Below are 20,501 nucleotides of genomic sequence, written 5' to 3'. Positions count from 1 at the left end.
CTCTCCTCTCCTCTCCTCCTCCATTCTGATCTACATAACACAGACAGGAAAGCACAACAAATTCAGGATAATTTCTAAAGTACTTTACACGCACTTCATTGCCATGATTCCATGTTGTTGACAACAGACCGGTGTACACTGGAAGACGGGGAGTTTGGCTGTTGTCTCCTCCGCCTGCTGCCAGTACACTAGTAGTAATGAGACAGAGCTTTGATCAGTCTCTTTCTTGGCCTCAGATTTTACACCACTACGTAAAATAACTCATGTGTGTCTAACTCCTACAACAAAAAGCATGTGTAACAAAAGAACGTTTTGATGCGAGAGCTTCATTTGTAAAAGACACAGATTGTAAGCACATGTGTCTAATTCAGAATACGTGTTGTTGTTAAAATACTGCTGGATTCTAATCAAGGCTAGTTGTATTTCTGGTAGAAGCGCTGCAGGGAATTTATTGACCATTATAATAGTGTGGTAATGAAGGAGGGAGACTTGATATCATGCACTGTGAATGTGCTGCCCTCTGCTGTCTGACAAGGGAAAGACAACCAAATGTAAAAAGCACAGCCTATCCTATTTTCTGCTGTTAATCAAATACAGCACACATTACCTATGACAATTAGTGAACAGGCATTTTTTGTCTAACTAAGAAAGCTCCATCATTCCAGTAAGTGGCAATGCCTTAGGGTCCATTTCTGTGTGAACTGTGAATCATTCTTACTGTGACAGGTTTACCCCGGCTCATTTTTGACTGGGTCAAGTACGGGTGGCCTAGCCTGTCATTGTGTATGATCCAGAGAGGTATAAAAGATGAAAGCAGTCCCGGAGCCCACATCAACACCGTGCCAGCTCTAATAAACATTCACTGCCCATAGAGTCGTTATTCAACCACCAAAACAGGAAGGCTCTACAGACAAGACCATAATCCTCTCTTTCTCAATTTTATAGCGGTTGATGCCTTGATGCTTGATGCCCATCACCAACAACACATTGGGTCCAGATGGGAGGAGGCAGAAAAAGAAAGAGAGAGTGAGACCGAGGGGGGATAGAGAGAGAGAGAGAGCAGAGGACGAAGAGAGCATGGTTGATGTACATCTGTCATGCATTATTGCGGCGAATGCCAGTGCTGCTATCCTGGCTTCAGAAACCATGTGAGGAGGGGGTTGACGGGTCCTCCTTAAATCACAATCCGACTGCTCCTGCTCTCTGCTTCTCCTTTTTAGTGACTATATCAACACACACACAAACACACACACACACACACATACGCTCTCACACAAACACACACACACACGAACTCAAGCAATCACACTTTCCCTCGCTCTTTCTCCCTCTCAGACACAAAAAACTTTCTCAATAGTGTGTTCGCGCGTACACACACACACACACACACACACACACAGTGACACGCACACACACACACACACACACAATCCCCCTATGAATTCCTCAGGAAGGAGTCAGCCTTCTTCATTCCTCTGGACACAACTTTTCCTTAACAAGGTACTGACGGTCCTGACCTCCTCTTCAAACAAACCCTTCCCTCCAATCAGCAAGGATTGTGGAGCTGGGGCTCAGCCGAGGCCTGTGGGTATTACAGAGGAAACGTCCTGATTCTCCTTGATTAGTCTCTCTCTCACTCTCTCTCTCTCTCTCTCTCTCTCTCTCTCTGTCTCTCTCTTTCTATTCCCCCTATTTCTGCCCCCGCTCTCTCTCCATGTATCTCTCTTTCTCTCGCTGCTGACTGTCCTGCTGTCTCTAACACATTCTCTCTCTCTCTCTCTCTCTCTCTCTCTCTCTCTCTCTCTCTCTCTCTCTCTCCTTTCTTCCTCATTCCTGTCTGTCCCTGTATCCCTCCCTCTGATTATCTCCTGGTTTGCTCTTCAGAGTTTTGCTAAGGGTCCCAGTCTCTTGATGAGAGACGTTTAGCCCTCCTCACCCTCGTTAATGAAACCCTCTCCATCAGCCACATTAAGGTAGGAAACACACAGGGGGAGAGTGGCACTTTGTCGGCTGAACTTATTAAATCCATCCCCCCAGATGTCAGGGAGAATGTTAGGAGATGCAAAAATGTACTTACCCACTATCGCCTTTGTTAAAATTTAATAAACTGCCTCCTCGACATGCATGGCAGGGGCATGGCACAGCCCAACTGTGTTAATTAGCCTCCAAGACTAAGTTAAGTGAATTAAGTCATGTCTAATTAAGTCTTAGGTGCTATGGTTTTTTTTTTTTTTTCTCAGAACTTTAGTCTTCAGAAAAAAGTTAAGAAAAGTCTTCTTATTTTTATTTCTAAGTGAAAATGTGAGAATAAATGGGATTCTTGAAAGCAAAGTTCTCAAATTTGTTTGCAATTCTTTTCTTAACGTTAAGATAAACTTCCACTTGTCACATGTTGCAGTGAAAAGGTAATTCATTTATAAACACACATTTTAGACAATTAATAGGTGTTTCAAAGCTTGTCACTATTTTTATTAGGTGTATGCCTTGGTATGTCTCATGTCTCATGAATAGAAGCTAGAAAATTAGACAGTTACGCTTATAATAGGGCTTTAGCTAAAAGGCAATAACAAATGTCAAACATTTTCCAGCCATCCTAAATAATTGTTTCAAATTGTTTTTTTTGGATGGAAGTACAAAGGGTTGCAGCTACTGAGGAAAATCTCCCTTTTATGCTTGTTTACATCATGAATTGCATTTAAGAGCCTTCTTAAGAGCACTTTTGTGAATCCAGCCACAGATTACAAGGATTTTGGTCAAATCTGTGATTAACAATGCCTGTCTTCCTTAATATGAACTACACTTTTTCAAAATCCTAAATGCATAAATGAGGTTACCACATAGGACTCAGTGAGCCAATTAGTAAAGCTGTGGTGCAGGATCTCTTTAGTAGGACCCAAATTTGAGAAATCTCTCCCTGGAGCCCAGGCTCACTAAAACATGCTCGTACACATGCCTTGTGTTGAACCACAACCACGCCTGTGGCTCGTTTTGGGTCCTGACCCATAGTTTGTGGAACAGTGCACTGTAGCAGATTTATGCAACATTAATCTAGCTTACTGGTGTGCAAACTGGTTCTGGATGCTGAGTGGAATAAAGCTGTTTCTGAGATGGAGCCGAGAACCAGCCGTCCTCTGCTGTCAGACAGACAGACATATGCCATCAGTTTACACTGAGCCTGTCTTCCCACATTGTGGTTGTCCAGCCAAAGAGATTAAAGCCTATTGTCCTTCCATGACTGACATTATTACAGAGCAGGCTTCCTCATCTAGCTACAGTACAGTATCTCCTCTGCTTACCTCTCTCTTGCTCTTTCTGTCTGTTTTCCTCACTTTCTCCCTCTATCTCTCTCTGTTTCTCTCTCTTTTGCAGTGTATTTCGCTGTCTCTCCACACTCCATCTTTCCCTCTCTATGGTGGATTAAGGACTGTCTGGTTGGAAGATGTGGGATGTAAATGGCACTCTCGCTCTGTATGTGTGTGTGTCTGTGTCTATGTATGTGTGTGACTGTGTGTGCACGCGCTTGTGCATGTGTGTGTGTCTATGCATGTGTGTAAATGTGTGTAAATGTGTGAGTGAAAGAGAGGATACCAGTGCTCCTTTATTTGTGTGTGAGCATGTGTGTGAGAGAGAAGGAGAAAGAGAGAGTGTGTGTACAGTAGATTGTTTAAATGCGAGAGATGTGTGTGTAGGATGTGTGTGAACTAGAGAGACAATAGCAGGGAAAAAAAAGACAGTGACACAACATTTTCACTGACGGGGTGAAGAGGGTGACGACGGCTCGTCATAAATCAACTATTCTAACTATGACAGTGTGAATAGGCGTCAGAACAAAATGACCGGAAAGTGACACAGCAGCTGAGCTGTGTCACAAAATTCTTTTCACATTTACTGGACGTAACCGCCAGGGCACGAGCGGTAACTGCCCCCCGAACAAGAGTCCCCTCTGAGAGCAGAGAAAGGGGGACATTGTGGGCCGGAGGCGGCGGGGACCCGCAGGTCGACACGGCTGTTAGACTAACATTCACTGTCTGTCCGGCCTCCTGCTGACTCACCACTGCCCCGACCAGAGGAAGACGAGCAGGACTAACTTGTGTGTGTCTTCGGCCACCATTAGTCAAACATTAGTCACAGCGCCCATTTAGGTGATAAACATGAACAGAGTTTCTGTTCTCCAGACAGACACTGAGGCCCTAATGTGGACTTCTTCATCCCAAATGTGACCTAATGTGATTGCATTTCCTCTCTCCCTGCTGCCTCCTTGTCTCCAGGGCCTGTTAGAGTTTATGATGACAGACTGGGTGAATCCTGCATGCGTCAAAGGACTCCCACGGATAACCTGATGAGTTTCCACTCAGCTGATACCGAGACTGTGCCTAAGGGCAACTCCTCTTATGTGGAATAAGAGTTGCCCTTCTCGTCTTCTTGTCTTCTTGCTCCGTAGAATTCTAGGCTATATTCTGCATTATTACACAGCTTTGTTGAACGCTCAAGTCTGTTATTTCACTTCTAATCATATCACTCCGCAGTCAAGAAGCCTGGTTGATTTTGTTGATTTTTAATCAAATTAACTGGCGACAGTTTAACACCTTGTGCCAAAAACACCTTACTCCATGGTTACTGCATGCAAACATGCTAACTGAGGTTAGAAACATTGTAGATTTTTCCAATATTACACGAAGAGCATGAAACATTTGATTGCTGGTTGGAAACTGAATCTTATACCAAAAATCTTACTGGATTTGTTTACATGCTATGGTTGCAGTTCTGCTAAAGTGAAGCCAGTGGATGCTAGCTACACACGTTTTTGTGGTTCCAGTCCTGTCAAACTATTTTTTTTGGGGGAGCTTGGGTATTTTTGAAGCTTGTAAATTCTAAAATCATTTTAAATCAATATTCCAGGTCAAATGATTGATGTCTTTGTGTAACCTAATGCGCTCCACTTCACTTTGGGGTCTTGATTCATCCTGTCTGAGCCTATTTTGTGATAGAGACTCGCTGCACATTATTACTATAGCAGGACTGTAAGCAAACCAACCAACCTCATGACAACATTGTTTACCTTAAGGCAAGATGGCTGTGTCCATGTTGTGAAAATGTTAACAATTTTTCTTATTTCTTTAATATGGCTCCACTTTCAGCGTTAGCCATAGGATCATGTTTTAGGGTGTCAAATATTACAGTAAAACAGGTTAAGTTCCTTTAGTGCTTAATTTCCACTTTAACATGACTGAACACCACTGAAAAAATTGAAAATGCTGTTCAGACTGACTTGACTTCTCCTTGCCTCATTGATAATTTCAGTCATGGGCAAAATCTTTTTTTTGGAGAGATAGCTGACATAAGGCACATCTAGAGTAATTAGAAAATCAGATCATCAGATATCTTTCCTTCAATTCAACACTCATGACTTAACTTTTAGATTGTGTTGTGTCTAAATTATAAAGAGATCTAGGGTCTTTGCTGTGTGGGATAGATTTCAGAATTAGTTTGATATTAGTGCTGCTATAGTATCCTATACAGTATTATTTCCCAGCCCCCAAGGCGACTTATGTTATTCAACACATCATAATAGAGGCCTGTCATCATCTGTCATCTCTGCGTCAAAACAAACATGATTCAAACAGGAAACATCATACATAAAACTACTAGTGGGTTCAAAGAGCCTTCCTTATATGAAAACAGAGGGTCTCTCTCACACTCACCACACACAGAGAAAGAAAGAGAGAGAGAGAGAGAGAGAGAGAGAGACATTTGGATATGGAGACCTATCCTGTAAGAGTCAGTGACTCAACAGCCTCCTAGGGGAAAAAAATAATAGAAAAGCAGCAACCTGAGGCATGGAAAGTGAGGGAGACAGAGTGATTCAGTGAAAGTGAATGGCTCTGACTCTCCTACCCATCACTGAAGGGGGAGAGACTGAAAAAAAGCAAGGAAAGGACGTAAAGAGGGGGAAATGACTGGGACTGTGTGGGAAGAGAGAGAGGAGGGGCTTAGAAAGTATGAACTTGTGTATGATTTGGCTGCAGGAAGCATTAAGAAGGGAAAAGACTACAAACAAGACGTGATATACCCATTGTTTTAGCCTATATTGAGGACGGCTTTCCTTACGGGTTCCCAGAGGCTGACTTTTTCCACTGGGTCACTCTTTTTCTAGTGCGCTCCTCTGCTGCAGACAGTTGTCTAGTTAATAAAATCCGGAGCATTCAACTTGAACCCGTGCTGTTTTTCCTCTTTCCAGTGTGCGTAATTTCTATCCAGGATCGATAGAAGCGTCAAAAGGCGAGATCATAACAACACAGGGACGAGGAATCAAGACACTGGGGGAAAATGAAAGCCGTCTTGGAAATCTACTTGATTTTCCTCATGCTGTATGTTCCCGGCGTGCTGTCCTTCTCCACACGTAAGTTGCACATAGATGTCCATCGATGCGCAAAGCCATGGTCTTGGTGGTAGAGAGGGTTTGGTTGGTTTGGACAGGCTGCAGTTTGGTCCACAACGTGCCGAGATCACTGCACTGTATGTGTCACAAGAACGGGTCTTACTGTGAAAAGCTCTGTCTGAAATTGATTGGAGGGTTTTTTTTCCAGCTCTGAATGATTTTAACGTTTAGATAAAACGAATACGGAAAAAGAGCTATTGTAACCATAAAACAATTTTTTAGAAGGGTCATAGCCTATGCAAACATCACAGCAAAACTATAAGTCCCTATTGGAGTTTTATAGGAATATTATAGTGTTAGTATAGGGGATAAAAATGCCATAAAGTACCGATAAAGTCACTATAAAGTCACTATAACCTCACTATTGAGACACAGACAGTCCCACAGTCCCTGTAGGACTATAATAGGAATATTATTGGGATTCCCTAGGAGAGCAAAAACGACACAAGGCAATTATAAAAGTACCACAGATATAATATAAGTCCCTTTAGGAATATTATAGTGATTTGTCATTAAGTAGTAGGCTATAGGAATTATATCACTAAATGCAAAGCAATGAAGAATGTTCCAATGCAAAATAGCAGTAATTCCATAGATTCTTCCCTTACATAATATTGAGCTCACTTTCTCGGGACACTACAGTTGCAGTTTGGTTGATAAACAATTTATGGACACATAATAAAGGACAAATGACACGTTTTCATATAGCCTAACAGGTCTTTGGCATGGGAAGCTCACATTATTGATGTGATGGTGGTGAAGTATGGGTTGTATGCCCCGGTATTCCTGCACTGCAAACCTTCCCAGGAGGTTGAATTTCAACAAGTCGGGCCATAATTCGTTTAACACATGGAGCATGGGGCTTTACGAACCGCAACAAAACAGTGACATCATTTGGTCGGGTCTTAGAGAATGTTAACCGGCAGCTTAATGGACAGTAACGTAAATAAATCAAAGTTGTGTCCGCTCCCCGTAAGTGGCCGGATTATTTTTTATTGGTGAGCTCATAGGTAAAGACCAAGTCCTCTTCTCTTGTTCATCCTGGATGAAAGAGACTGACAGAATAAAGTCTGGTTTTAGGGGCTTAAAGAAGACAGTGGGCCTTCATCATAAAGCTGCCCTGTTGTTTATTATAAAGCATAATGAGCCATTATTATTTTATTCACTCTAATAATTTACTGTGCGTTTATTCCCTTCACTCAGCATATGTTTTACAGGTTGCCATTACAATACAAAAGCGTTTATGATGTGGAATATTTTACTGCGCATTAACAGTTAACATATAACTTGATTTTAGTACAGTACATATAATCTGATTACAGTAGCCCTGAACGTTTTAAATCTCTATGGCCTGTCAGCAGAGAAACAGTTGAATTTATGGTGGATATGACAATTTAAGAACTGCTATGACACCAAAAATCTATTCACAAACTGAAAAGCATTAGCCTTGGAAAATACACCCAGGTCTTATGCCAGATTAATGTTTGATGTCCTTTAACTTCTGAATCATATCCATATTTCCCATATCTCCCTCCTGTGCTTGCCCTAAAATGCTCCTGTTTTGAAGCTTTGAAAAATCCTCTCTCCTCACTCCTCATCTCTCTACTTCATTTCCACTTCATATGCTATTCTAGGATCACATGAATGTTATGTTACATCTGCTGTCAGGACACTGTGGCTCTGGCCCTTGCACTTCTTCCTAATGGTTGTTTGTAATACTGGTGATCTAGGAATTTAATCTTATTATACTGTTGCACTCACTCACTGTAAGTTGCTCTGGATAAGAGCATCAGTTAAATGTCTAAAATATAAATGTAAATCTATCAAAAAAAGCTGTCTGCTGTTGTCTCCTTACTCCCTTTTCAGATGGCGTTGCATGGCTCAGTGTGGCTAAATGTTACATGACTTTTCCTTTAAATTCACTCGCCTACAACGCCCCGTCAAAATGTTCCACATGTATCTCTTTTGTACGGCGGACCGAGGAAAACATAGTCTTCTTTTGAGCTGTTGCATGGACGAGTGAATGGTAAACAGCGCTTTAGAAACAGGACAGGGCATTACAGGCCTTTCATGCATCCCTGAGGACTGACAGCATAACCACAAGTGTCAAAAACCAGCTCCCATTTTTCAATCCATCACAGACACCAGCAGTCAAACAAAGGCTTAAATTCAGCCATAGCTGATGTGTATCTTGTTTTAGTCCATTCTCAGAGGTTTTCAGACTGGCTGGAATTTGATCTGTTGATTTCACTTGTTCTTCTGCTGAGTTCTTGTCTTTTCCTTTCCTCTGTACATGAAGAGTTTCAGTCCAACATGAGATATCCACCAGTTGAAGAAAATGATTGCTGGCATGAAAGTAGAGTATAGTAAGGGTTACTCTTAAAGTTATGAGCTATCCTGAGAGCTTTATTTTAGTTGTTTATGTCTATTGTCATGTTATAGTTATGTTTTAGGATGGATTTATCTGTGTTTTTGAAACACAGACTGATGCATTTCCAGGAGCAAAGGTTTTCCAAAATGGGTGTATAGTGTTTTGGAGTGAAACCCTTGACTTACACTCTTTTTAATTGGAATAACATGCCCAGACAGACTATTAAAAATCATGCTGTGTTTTATAATCCATACTCCACTATCAACGGGTTAAACTCATCACCTTCCCTGATCAGAGCCATACTTCAAGAGGCCTGAAACCTCTACAAACAAATCATATTTTACAAGCCATTTCCTCCTGTGAGCTTGTCGAGCAGAGACAATAAACAGCAGTAATTGCGTCTATCGTTACGGTGGTTAAACTTGGGGGGGTTTCACACCCCGATCCAGGGGAATGTCCCGCCCTCAGCCTCCACACTAACACCGCCTGGAATAGGTAAATAATGATTGTTATTCAGCTGGATCGGCATATGATTGGCTAATCATGGCCCCTTCCTGCCCCTATATCTGATGACATGGATAACTAAGCTATGTGCAAGAGTTTCAGTGTGTTCATGCGTGTGCGTGAATGTGTGTAAGTATTGTGTCTGAGCCGGTGTTATGGTATAAATATTGGCATGGAGTTATAGTCAAATTAACTTCTTCAAAGGTTGCTCTTCCTAAAAAGACCACATAGTGTCTGTCGGCGGAGGTAGTTGGCAGTTGAATGGATGTGGCCCCAGGCTGAGATTTATAGTGGTCTGACAAAGTGTTGGAAGCTCTCACTCGCTGCATAGTGATTTCTCCAGAGAAAGCATCTTACTTACATGATTTGTGAAGTGTTGTCTAGGTAGGGGGCCAACCCTCCTGCCTAAAGAATGTGAACTATTCTTATTCCATTCCATTCTGTTCCATTCTACTCTTTTCTGTTCTGTTAGGTTCTCTTCTCTTCTCTTCTCTTCTCTTCTCTTCTCTTCTCTTCTCTTCTCTTCTCTTCTCTTCTCTTCTCTTCTCTTCTCTTCTCCTGTTCTGTTTGATTCTGTTCTGTTTTGTCCTTTTCTATTTTATTCACCTTTACTGAGCGAACCTCTTCCACTCTGTCGCTTAATTGTCATTTGCCGTTCAGCTCGAACGTATTCCAACTCATTTTATCGGCTGTCTCCCTCTAACCTCCGTCTCCTCCATCCCTCCCCAGAGGTAGCAGCCATCTACCCCCAGGACCCGGCCCTGCCCATTGGCTCCAGCCTGACGGCCACCTGCCGGGTCAACCCCGACCTCGGCCTCCACGCCAGCTCTCTGTTCTGGACGCTGAACGGCCGGCGGCTCCCCAGTTCCTCCTACAGCGTGCTGAGCCCCACCGCCCTCAGCGTCACGTTGGCTAGGCTCCCTGCCTCCCGGCAACGCTCCGGTGACAACCTGGTCTGTCACAACCCCGGGGGACATGTCTTGGCTGGCTCCTGCCTCTATGTCGGCAGTAAGTTGGAGACAGTTTGTCAGTGGTGTATATTACTGTAAACACTAAGGAGAGCTTTCAGCTTGGTTTCATTCATGTCGTGGTCAGGCTTATTTATTTATATATATACATATACAGTATTTTTTATTTTTACTGTATATTCTATTGGCTATTCTCGTTACTGTGGTGCCTCTCAGAGAATAACCTTATTTTCTCAGGGGGGAGTGTGTGGTATCTGCTGTTCCCTCTCCGCTCTGCTATGAGGAAATGGTAAAATAAAAGCATGTTAGAGGAAAAGGACAGGGCAGGAGGAGAGGAGTGAGAGGAACAGAAAACAAGGGAGGTGAGAACAGAAAGGAGACGGCAAGACGGCAAGATCGCGAGAAAACAAGGAAGTGGTGGGCAGGTTTTTAAGTGTCCCTCCACGCTTGTGGCTGTATTTTATATTTAGTATTTCTGCCTTGGCCCTCAGGCCAGCGAGAGGCCTCCATGACTGTGTCACTGTGACGCTTTTACCACCTGTGTGGTCCATTACTCGCACTATCACTCATAGGGCATGGGTCTGACATGTGCCTTTTCACACACACACACACACACACGCACGCACACACACACTTTTTGCGGTCTTTGTTCCTCCTTCACTCGCAATTCAGGGTTTGAGAGCAGAAAAATATGCGGCAGTTTCGAAGACTGTGCAGGGTGATGAGATGAAAAATGACTTCTGAGGAGTAGCAAAAACGTACCCATGAAGTAACACGTGTGTGCATGCTCACGCGTGTGCACATAGGCGCGCACGCACACACACACACGCATACACACACACATACACATACACACACACACACACATACACACACAGCGAGTTAGGATCCTAATCTCTGTGTGACACTGGCGTTCAGCACCCTCTGTTCTGAGAGAGGAGGAATGTTGGCAGGGTTCCTGACTGACCAAATCAGACAGCACACACACACACACACAAAGTCAGAAAAAAACACGCCAATTTCTGAGGAACATCGCTCGTCAGTCAATTACACTCAGTAGGGGGAGGCTAAGCTAATGGCTGAAGGTAACTTTTTGCCCTGACCTAAAAGTTTGAAAGTAAGAGAGAGAAAGCAAGGTGGAGTAATGAATTACTTTCTGACCCCACATGTTCTCCTCTACACTTTCTCTCACCCTCTATCTCCCTTTCCCTCACTCTTACTTTCCCCGATATTCCTATCTCCCTTTCTCCCCCACTTCATACACCTTCCCGCTTCTCTTACTCTTCATCCCTCCATCACTCTCTCTCTCTCTATCACCCAGTGCCTCCAGAGAAGCCGGTCAATCTGACCTGTTGGTCCAGGAACACCAAGGACCTGACTTGCCGCTGGGCTCCAGGAGGACAGGGAGAGACCTTCATCAGGACAAAATACACACTCAAGTACAAACTCAGGTATATATGTTGCTACACTGCAGAACATATCCATCTAGTATGGAGTCTTAAAATCTTTATTTTTTCTTAAGATTAAAGAAAAAAGATGCCAACGTGGGGTGAGATCATTTCAATTGTTTCTGATCCAAATCAACTTGTTTTCAAGTGTCAAGTTTCAAGTTTCAGTCTTGTCTGTGGAAAATTCCTGAAGCAGACTGTAACAGAATTGGAGCTAAGTGGAAATATCTCAATCCATCAGCAGAAATTTTCCCTTGTTTTAAGAAAAATAATAATTTGACTGAATATGAGACCACATGACTTGTTAAGATGAACATTTTTGCAGTGTATACTCTTCAGTCACAGCCATAGGGTGAAAACATTAATGTCACATTTTACAGGAGTTGGTCAAAACACATTTTTAAAAATCTATGATCTATGATGATGAGGTTTTGGATGGGTTGTAATGGGTCATGGAGTACAAAACTATCCACATAATTTTTCCAATTTAAATAAGTAATTGAAAAACACCAAAATATAAAATGACTAGGTTTTCGCATGCATGCCAGCAAACTAGAACCTCAGATCCACTGCCTTCTGCAGCGCCCTCAGGTACACCATCTGCACGGAGATCCTTTATTTCGGTCAGATTTACAGTAATAAAAAATAATCCATGGGTACAAACTTAAGGCTGCTAGTGTTTCTGTAAACTTTCATATACACACAAGTCTCAGATATACTCTTAGCTCGTAACACATTATACAACAAATTCTATCACACAAAATAAATGTGTTTTTATGGGATCACAAATTAGACCTCCATAGGTATGTCAGGATTTTATGTGTCGTGTTCCTCCTAGGTGGTACGGGAAGGAGAGGGAGTGTGAGGACTACAGTCACAACCAGCCGTACTCCTGCTACATCCCGCGGGACCTGGCTCTCTTCACGCCCTACGAGATCTGGGTGGAAGCCTCCAACCAACTGGGCTCGGCAACCTCTGATGTCATCACCCTGGATATCCTAGACGTGGGTGAGTGTATGAGAGAGAGAGAGAGAGAGAGAGAGAGAGAGAGAGAAGGCAAAGGCTTGTGTATGTGTGTGAACTTTGACCCTCTTGCTTTCAGAGCCCCTCTTTTAGAGCTTAGATCCCGCTGTCAATGAACCCTCGGGCTCTGATATAGGATGACTTCACCTTCCCCTCTAATGCCAGCCTCATTTACATGGCGGGAAAAGGTTAGAGAGGGAAACCGCTCGCTGTACAAATTCATTTATTTTATTCCTTCGGTACAGGACAGCGGCTCAAGTTTCAGTTCTCTGGGTTCTGGCTTCGGGAGAGAGTTTAACACTAATAGCAACTGAGTGGTTTTCCCTTTTAAAGTTATGTTACATGGTCTTAACCTTCGGTTTGGTGGGGTTTAGGGAAATGAGAGGGCGAGTGCAGGAAGATAGAATTCTTCCCTTCTCTCATTAGCACGAATACACACACACACACACACACACACACACACACACACACACACATGCATGCACATGCACACACCTGGACAGGCGTAGGTGTGTGACGAATGTCAGGAGACAGGAAACGCCCTTTTCTTTTGATGAGCTCATTTTCTTTTTACTCATGCTCACTGGACACACATACCCACACACACACGCACACACACGCACACACACGCACACATGCTCGCTAACTTCCTTTTATGTAGTGATGGAATGTTCCAGACTGATCCTCTAACCTAATCCTGTCTCCTAGCCTGCTGTAGACCCCTGAGGCCCGAGGAGTTTGGGCTTTGAGGCTTTAAGACTTGGACCTGAAATAATACAAACTGATTAGCTTGGAACTCTTCACCTGGTTCACTCTTAACACGCTCTGGTGTCGGGGAAATGTACTGAGAGAAAACGATATAAAGTTTCAGAGGTGAAAACATCACTGGCAAGCAAACAAGTGTCCATCAAACTGTAATCCCTTCCGTTCCCCAATGTATGCGCGCATGCACGTTCACACACACACACACACACACACACACACACACGCACACCTGCCTACACACCCCGAGGACAGGGCAGGGCATGGCAACAGTATGGAAACTGAGAGGTAGAGTTGTAGTGTAGGCGGTTTCTGTGTGTTTGTTTTCCGTGTTGCACTCAGGTTGCCCTCGCCGTTCTCTCATTCAGCACTTTCCACGGCATTATCACCCACCACTAAGTCATAAAACACAGCAGCCACACCTGCGTCGAGGGCTGTGAGTGACTCATGTCTAGGGTCATGTCCAATCAGTTATGAAGGCGAGGCGGAAACACCTACAGCTCCCTACATTCCACAGTCAAGGGGAATCCTCTGAACCAGGAGACTAGAGGGAACTTGTGTCGGTGTCTTACTCTGATATGTGGATGTGCTGAAGAATTACACAACATATCTTAACAGCGATTCATCCCTAATATGTCATTTTACATCATACGCACATATAGGGATAACGCATCTTATTTCAGAGAGATATCAGAAATATCAGAGCCCAGAAACAAATTTTACTCCTCCTGTACCTCGCATGTAAACCCCTTCACTTAGTCTTTCTCATCTTCCTCTTTCCCTCCCTCTCTCTGTTCTTTCCCCCTTGGGTTATCTTGTTTGTTTATTGGTAAAGGGAGGGATGACATTATGAAATGGAATTGAGATGGATATTGAAATGATCTCAAAAGCCCAAAACAAAACGTGAAGAAAGTTAAAACATGGTCTGCCACCACATGTTTGTATGTCAAAAGGATAATTGTTGTCAGATGAAAAGCCTCCAGCTCCAACAACTCAACTTTTCAGAAACTAGAAAGCACTTGGAGAGTGCTAACCTCCGCCAACGCTGAACATTTCGCCAACTCAAAGACGTCTTTCCTATCACTTAAATTTGAAGTGAAATTGATTTCTAGACCCTGCAAACATACTCTTAGGATTTGGAATCAAGTCTCTATTGCCGTTAGTTTCGTAGACACGGCTAAAAAAAGATTAATTGTCTAATGGCCGAAATCCCAGATCCAGATCACCACCAGAATCAAATCAATTGTTCCTTGGCCTGTCTGTCCACCAAATTTCATGGAAATCCATTAATACGTTTTTGAAATATCCAGCTGGCCGACAGACTAACAAACTAACAGGAGTGAAAAATATCATCTCTGGCGGAGGTATTTAATACAAAAACAACCTTATTTTTGACATCCAGACTCATGAGCATAGTCATTCACTATCTCTAACCCTAACTTTGATGGGATGTGCCCACTTAATAACCTCCTCCTCCTCCTCCTCCTCCTCCTCCAGTGACCACGGACCCCCCGTCAGGTGTGAGTGTGAGTCGTGTCGGGGAGCTGGAGGACCAGCTGAGTGTTCGCTGGGAGGCTCCGCCCGCTCTCAAAGACTTCCTGTTTCAGGCCAAGTACCAGATCCGCTACAGACTGGAGGACAGCCAAGACTGGAAGGTAAAAGACACACAGAGACCCAAAGGCACAGACAGACAGGCGCAAGCTGGCACAGACATATAGACATACAGGCACGCTAGACACACAGCTATACAGACAAAAACACACTCTCTTTGGCGCTCTCTCACACACACAGACATATACACACTCACACACAGATACTTCACTACAGCACCGTCCCAGCTGTTTCTCATCCTTATGCTGTAATCACCTCTAATCTAGTCTGATTGAGGCCCGCTTTGCCAGATGAGTTAATCCTCTGGCCATTCAAAAACTTTCATCAATCAATCAGATGCCTAGAAGTCAGGTTTTCATGGGGCGAACAAGACAGACCAAGGCCGCTCAGACCTGGGTTACCTCTGTTCTAACTTTGGACAGGAGGACTCAAATTTATTGCATGGAAATACAATGTGAGACCTTGAGCCACGCAGATGGTGCTTCCCAGAATTCTTTTGAGTCCTCTGGGTAAGAGTGAAGATTCTTCAGTAATTAAGGGGGAATTACACAGATGTAATATAAGCAAGTCGTTGCTCGCAAATGGAAAAAGAAAAGAAGGGGAGTGGAGAGGGAGCGAAGGGATGAAGGAGGAGAATAGACTTCAATCCAAGTGGCTTTAAGGGCTTCATGGTGAAAACAAATGCCATTTCGCTCTGAACCGGCCCTAATCATGAGGTCATGCTGAGGAATGAAGGAATACATCTCAACTGTTAATGTCTTCAGCATGGCCATAAAGAAGCTCAACAGTAACTTCTGGATTTGGCTTCCCCATGTCAAATCATTAGCCCTCCGATGCCTGTAATTTCCATGCTCTGTTTTCTGTTGTAATCGTTCAGGGCAAGTGTTTACAGACAGAATGCCAGGGTGGTTATGAAAGTGGGGAACTGTGAAACAAGCTTATTAGCTTTGGTGTGTGTGTGTGTGTGTGTGTGTGTGTGTGTCTGTCCGTCCGTCCGTCCGTCTGTCTGTCTGTCTGTCTGTCGTTTGTCTGTCTGTCTGTCTGTCTGCCTGTCTGTGCTATTTATCTATTTGTCTGTGCTTGCCTGCTGTCTCTATCTGTATGTTTGCGTGCATGTGTACCTGCACATGCTTGTGTATGTGCTGTTACCTTGCTGAAATTTTGCTGACTGAAATTTGCTGAAATTTACAGTAAGTAGAAGAAAAATCATCGGTGTAAAAATACACGACTCATACAAGACTCACTCTTTTAATCTGAAAAATCTGAAAGTTACAGAATAAAGTGCACAAAATAAAGCCTGATTACTCTTCTCTTCTTTGCTGACTGATCGTTCACTGTGAATGGTTCCACAACTGGCCAATTTATATTGATTCAGACATTTACATTGCTTCTGATGCTTATAGAGAGAGAAACAAAATCTGTACTCTGTAATGGATGTGATTTAAAATGTAGTAAAGTACAAAAAGTGTAAATAAAATTACTGACTACTGACTAAAAGTAGAAGAGCACAAAAAAGCAACTCAGTTACAGTAATGGGAGTAAATGTAATCAGTTACTTCCACCCTTGGTGTGTGTGTGTGTGTGTGTGTGTGTGTGTGTGTGTGTGTGTGTGTGCGTGTGTGTAACGTGTGTCTCCACAGATCCAGATCTATAATAAGTAATAGACAGCAGATTTTTCCCAGAGGACACACTTATGTCAAAAATTGTTATAAACACGCTGATTAGCAGCTACTAAACAGTGTGGTGCGCCTGCATGTTTAGGTCTGTACATGGTTTGCGGTTGTGTTTCCTACATCTTGCTTCTGGCTCGTACTTTTTGTAGTTTTTGCCCATTGGGATTTAAGACTGTGGTCAGACCTACAGCACTCAACCTACAGTATGTGTGTTTGTGTGCGTGCGTGTCTTTTTTCCATGTAGGTGATGGATGATGTTGGTAACCAGACATCTTGTCGACTGGCTGGACTGAGACCAGGAACGGTGTATTTTGTCCAGGTATGGAATGTGCGTGTGTGTGCGTGTGTGTGTTTGTGTGTGTGTTTGTGTATGGATGTGTTCGTGTGGCTCAAAGTTTCAGTGTTTGTTTCAGTGCTTGCACGGTTTCAGTGTTTAATAGTTATAATGTATATTCTCCAGGTTCGCTGTAACCCTGTAGGCATCTACGGCTCTCGCAAAGCTGGAATCTGGAGCGAGTGGAGCCATCCCACCGCTGCATCCACACCGCTCAGTGGTGAGGACACACACACACACACACACACACACACACACACACACACACACACTCCAAGGTAAAAAAATTAACTCGGAGGGCATTTTTTGCCCAATTTATTTGTTATTTTTTCTTCTTTTGTTCTTTTGGGGTCCTTTTTTGGGGTCCTTTTTTGGGGTCCTTTTTTGGTCAATTTTATTGAACTATGAAATAATACATTTCAATTGCATATTATATTATTGCATATCGCAATGGACTCTCAGTTTTCACCACTAAGGTTTGTTTTATTTTAAATCATTATATACCACATATCCCACACTTATTTCCCACCACTGGAAACTGGCAGCAGGCCTCACAGATGAGGACAGAGGCGTTTTCCCCTCTCTCTGTTCCCAACCAGTCCATCCTCCACCCCCCGACTGTTGAGTTTTTTTTTACAATATTGTTTTATTTTTTGCTGACACAGCGGTTAGTGTGGGGTCGGTATTTTCTTACACTGCTGGCTGCGTTGTGCCTCTGGCTGTGTATACGATTGTTTTCGGATCAAAAACCGCTTCGTTTTCTGTGCCAGAATGCATTGGAAAGAATCCCCTGCTCATAGGTTCCCACGAATCCCCTACGGTGGCCCACGGGGGACAGTAGCTGCTTTCACATGTGAACATTTGGAAACCTTAGAAAATCAATTGTGACGAGGGTGAACCAAAGAAAGGGAATGCCTAATTATTGGAGGCATTTACAGCCTGAACTTTCCACAGCATTTTCGCCCCGAGCCCCTATTAATTTCTAACCTTGACGTAATACATACACACACACACACACACACACACACACACACACACACACACACACACACACACACACACACACACACACTCTCAGTCTCCCTTGTCTCTCTTTCTCCTCTCCTTTTTTTTCCTCTCTGTCCTCTAACTGCTCCGTCCTCTCTCTGTGTTGAGATGTTTCATTACAAAACACCAAAAGTCAAAGTCTCTCTCTCTCTCTCTCTCTCTCTCTCTCTCTCCCTCTCCCTCTCCCTCCCTCCCTCTCCCTCCATGTAGAGCGGTTGATGTCGGGCTCCTGTGACTCCAAGTCCAGCGGAGACTCCAACTCCACCCTGCGGAGGGAGCTGAAGCAGTTCTTCGGCTGGGTGCGGAAACACGCCTACGGCTGCAGCGGCATGTCCATGAAGCTGTACGACCAGTGGAGAGTGTTGATGCAGAAATCGCACAAAGCTCGCAACCAGGTAGGTAAGCATCACTAATGGAGGGATGAAGCAGTAAACATGTATATATCCAAATCATATGTAATCAAATCAAATCAAATAACAGACATGCACACACATATACGACACACACCCACAGCAACAGTCTATTTCCAAAAGCTCATGTCAATGATTTGTAACAGATTTTGTCTTTCATTTAGGTGCTCCAAGGGGATAAATCATAGCACACACTACCTTTTACAAGCAGCAACCAAGTCAAGAAAACAAATGAGTGAGTGTGATTTGTGTGTTTGTTAGTGTGTGTGTGAGAGAGAGAGAGAGAGCCTGCATTCGTATGTGGGAATTATAAAGACAATATGCTCTGGAAGTTTTGCGTGCATACTATTCATGGACATGAGAGGACACCCAAAGACAAACTGTGGGATTTTGGGTCTTCCTCAGTCAGTATGAGCACTATCTTGCCTGACATGGTGCAATCGGCATGGATTGAGAGGGTGTGGTAGTCCTGGACATCCTAGCATCGTGGCATGGGAAAAGAAAGAGAACAAGTGGACTACTCTGCTTTCTAAGAGGACGTTGTGACTTTCTGTCCACATTGGAATAAACAAATACCACCAAACTGTGTTACTACATCAAGGTACGCTTGACTTGCATGTATAAAGACATTGGATGCAGCTACATACCTGCTCTGAATATGCACAAAGACGATCAAGACAACAGTGTCAAACAAACTAGAAGTGTTCCTGAAGCATCTAGAAGTATTCTGTGTTCAAGAGGGACCAAGGCCATTTTGGATCTCGTCTAACCACTCGGAGGATCTCTTTAGGACTGGTGACTCAAAGCTCACCCAGTGGATCCAAAGCACCATCTAGTGGTTGTTCAGTTCACACACTTGGAGAACGTCCATGGACGGTGAATGGGTTCTCCCATCAAAGCCTAAAATTTCACTGTAGTCCTGATAAAACAAACATCATTACAGTATTTCTAATCTAAGCTTTGTTATGTAAGTGGAACATCCAGGTTCCCCGAGGATTCATCTGTTTCTGAGTGACAGTATGTGACTGATGAAATGATGGTGTTTGTGTATGGAGACATTTCACTGCCTTTATTTTTGTACTGAATTGTACCAGCATATTTAAAACTGTATAAAGTTATGTTTTATTTCTTAAGTTATGTTTAGTTAGTAAAAAAAAAAAAATATTGACTGAAGTTGTTATCAATCTCTAATGTTCTATAAAAAAGTTGTCAGAAACGCCAGGTTTGGAAATGAGTTGAACACACACTTGTATACACATTGATAAATGCACCTCTGCTCTTCCTGTGAAGGATATTCTTCTCACATCTATCGTGTTTTTGACTATTTAGGCTTCTGCATGGAGTATGACTTACTGTTTGACACAAGAGAGACATAATGTCACTATTTGATGTGGGACTTTTTATCAGATTGTCAGAATTCATATATTTTTAAATAGCGGCTGATGTGTCCAAAACCAACAATTTTGATGAGGGGGCGTTAAAACAGCATTTTCTCTCCCCCAAATACACAGAATACATGTTGTATAACATGCTGTTATAACAGGACATGTTATAACGGTTTCATAGGAATAGATAAAGCAGGGGCAGAGGGAAAACTTATTACCCACATAACAACATTGGTGTCAATTTCCTATCAAAATATTTCATTCTCTGGTCAGAGCAAATATTTCTTATTTTGCTAGTTCATTTTGGTTATTCCTCTGCGTCTGTGCTGCTCTACATTGTAGTACACACACTTTATTTGTCAAACAGCATCAGCTGGCAAAGTGAGCACAAACAATTTGGGACTAAATTGTCAGTTAACTGACATCCCAGAAGAATTTAGAGATTTCTAATATTGTCATTGCATAATCTTTTCCTTAATGAATCTGGTCATCATCTCCTCCTGGTCCCACAACAGTGAGTTACATC

At 43.0% G+C, this 20,501-nt stretch overlaps 1 protein-coding gene across 2 annotated transcripts; it reads left to right on the top strand.

The window, feature by feature from the left end:
- The first annotated feature begins 6,046 nt into the window (after window positions 1–6,046).
- On the top strand, window positions 6,047–19,776 carry crlf1a (cytokine receptor-like factor 1a). Of its 2 annotated transcripts, none has more exons than XM_071534149.1 (9): window positions 6,047–6,400; window positions 10,044–10,322; window positions 11,604–11,733; window positions 12,569–12,738; window positions 15,013–15,170; window positions 17,044–17,118; window positions 17,260–17,353; window positions 18,391–18,575; window positions 18,755–19,776. In XM_071534149.1, the coding sequence occupies exons 1-9, from the start codon at window positions 6,328–6,330 to the stop codon at window positions 18,776–18,778; spliced, it is 1,188 nt and encodes a 395-aa protein (XP_071390250.1). In that variant the 5' UTR covers window positions 6,047–6,327; the 3' UTR covers window positions 18,779–19,776. The 2 variants fall into 2 exon arrangements, with proteins under 2 accessions (XP_071390250.1, XP_071390251.1); XM_071534150.1 differs by having other exon boundaries at window positions 18,391–18,579.
- Window positions 19,777–20,501: the final 725 nt, after the last annotated feature.

This window comes from Centroberyx affinis, unplaced genomic scaffold (genome assembly GCF_046629955.1).
Source record: "Centroberyx affinis isolate AG114_WGS23_722 - 3 ecotype Tasmania unplaced genomic scaffold, CSIRO-AGI_Caff_v1 ptg002495l_1, whole genome shotgun sequence".
Classification (NCBI taxonomy): domain Eukaryota; kingdom Metazoa; phylum Chordata; class Actinopteri; order Beryciformes; family Berycidae; genus Centroberyx; species Centroberyx affinis.
Note: the sequence above shows the minus strand (reverse complement) of the source record. Positions and strands in the feature narration are given on the sequence as shown.

Bases quoted from the DNA above. Each gene is read 5' to 3' on its own strand.
- crlf1a (XM_071534149.1), top strand. From the start codon at position 6,328: ATGAAAGCCGTCTTGGAAATCTACTTGATTTTCCTCATGCTGTATGTT. The intron at 11,734-12,568 runs GTATATATGTTG...TGTTCCTCCTAG, and splicing joins ACACTCAAGTACAAACTCAG to GTGGTACGGGAAGGAGAGGG. The intron at 17,119-17,259 runs GTATGGAATGTG...TATATTCTCCAG, and splicing joins GAACGGTGTATTTTGTCCAG to GTTCGCTGTAACCCTGTAGG.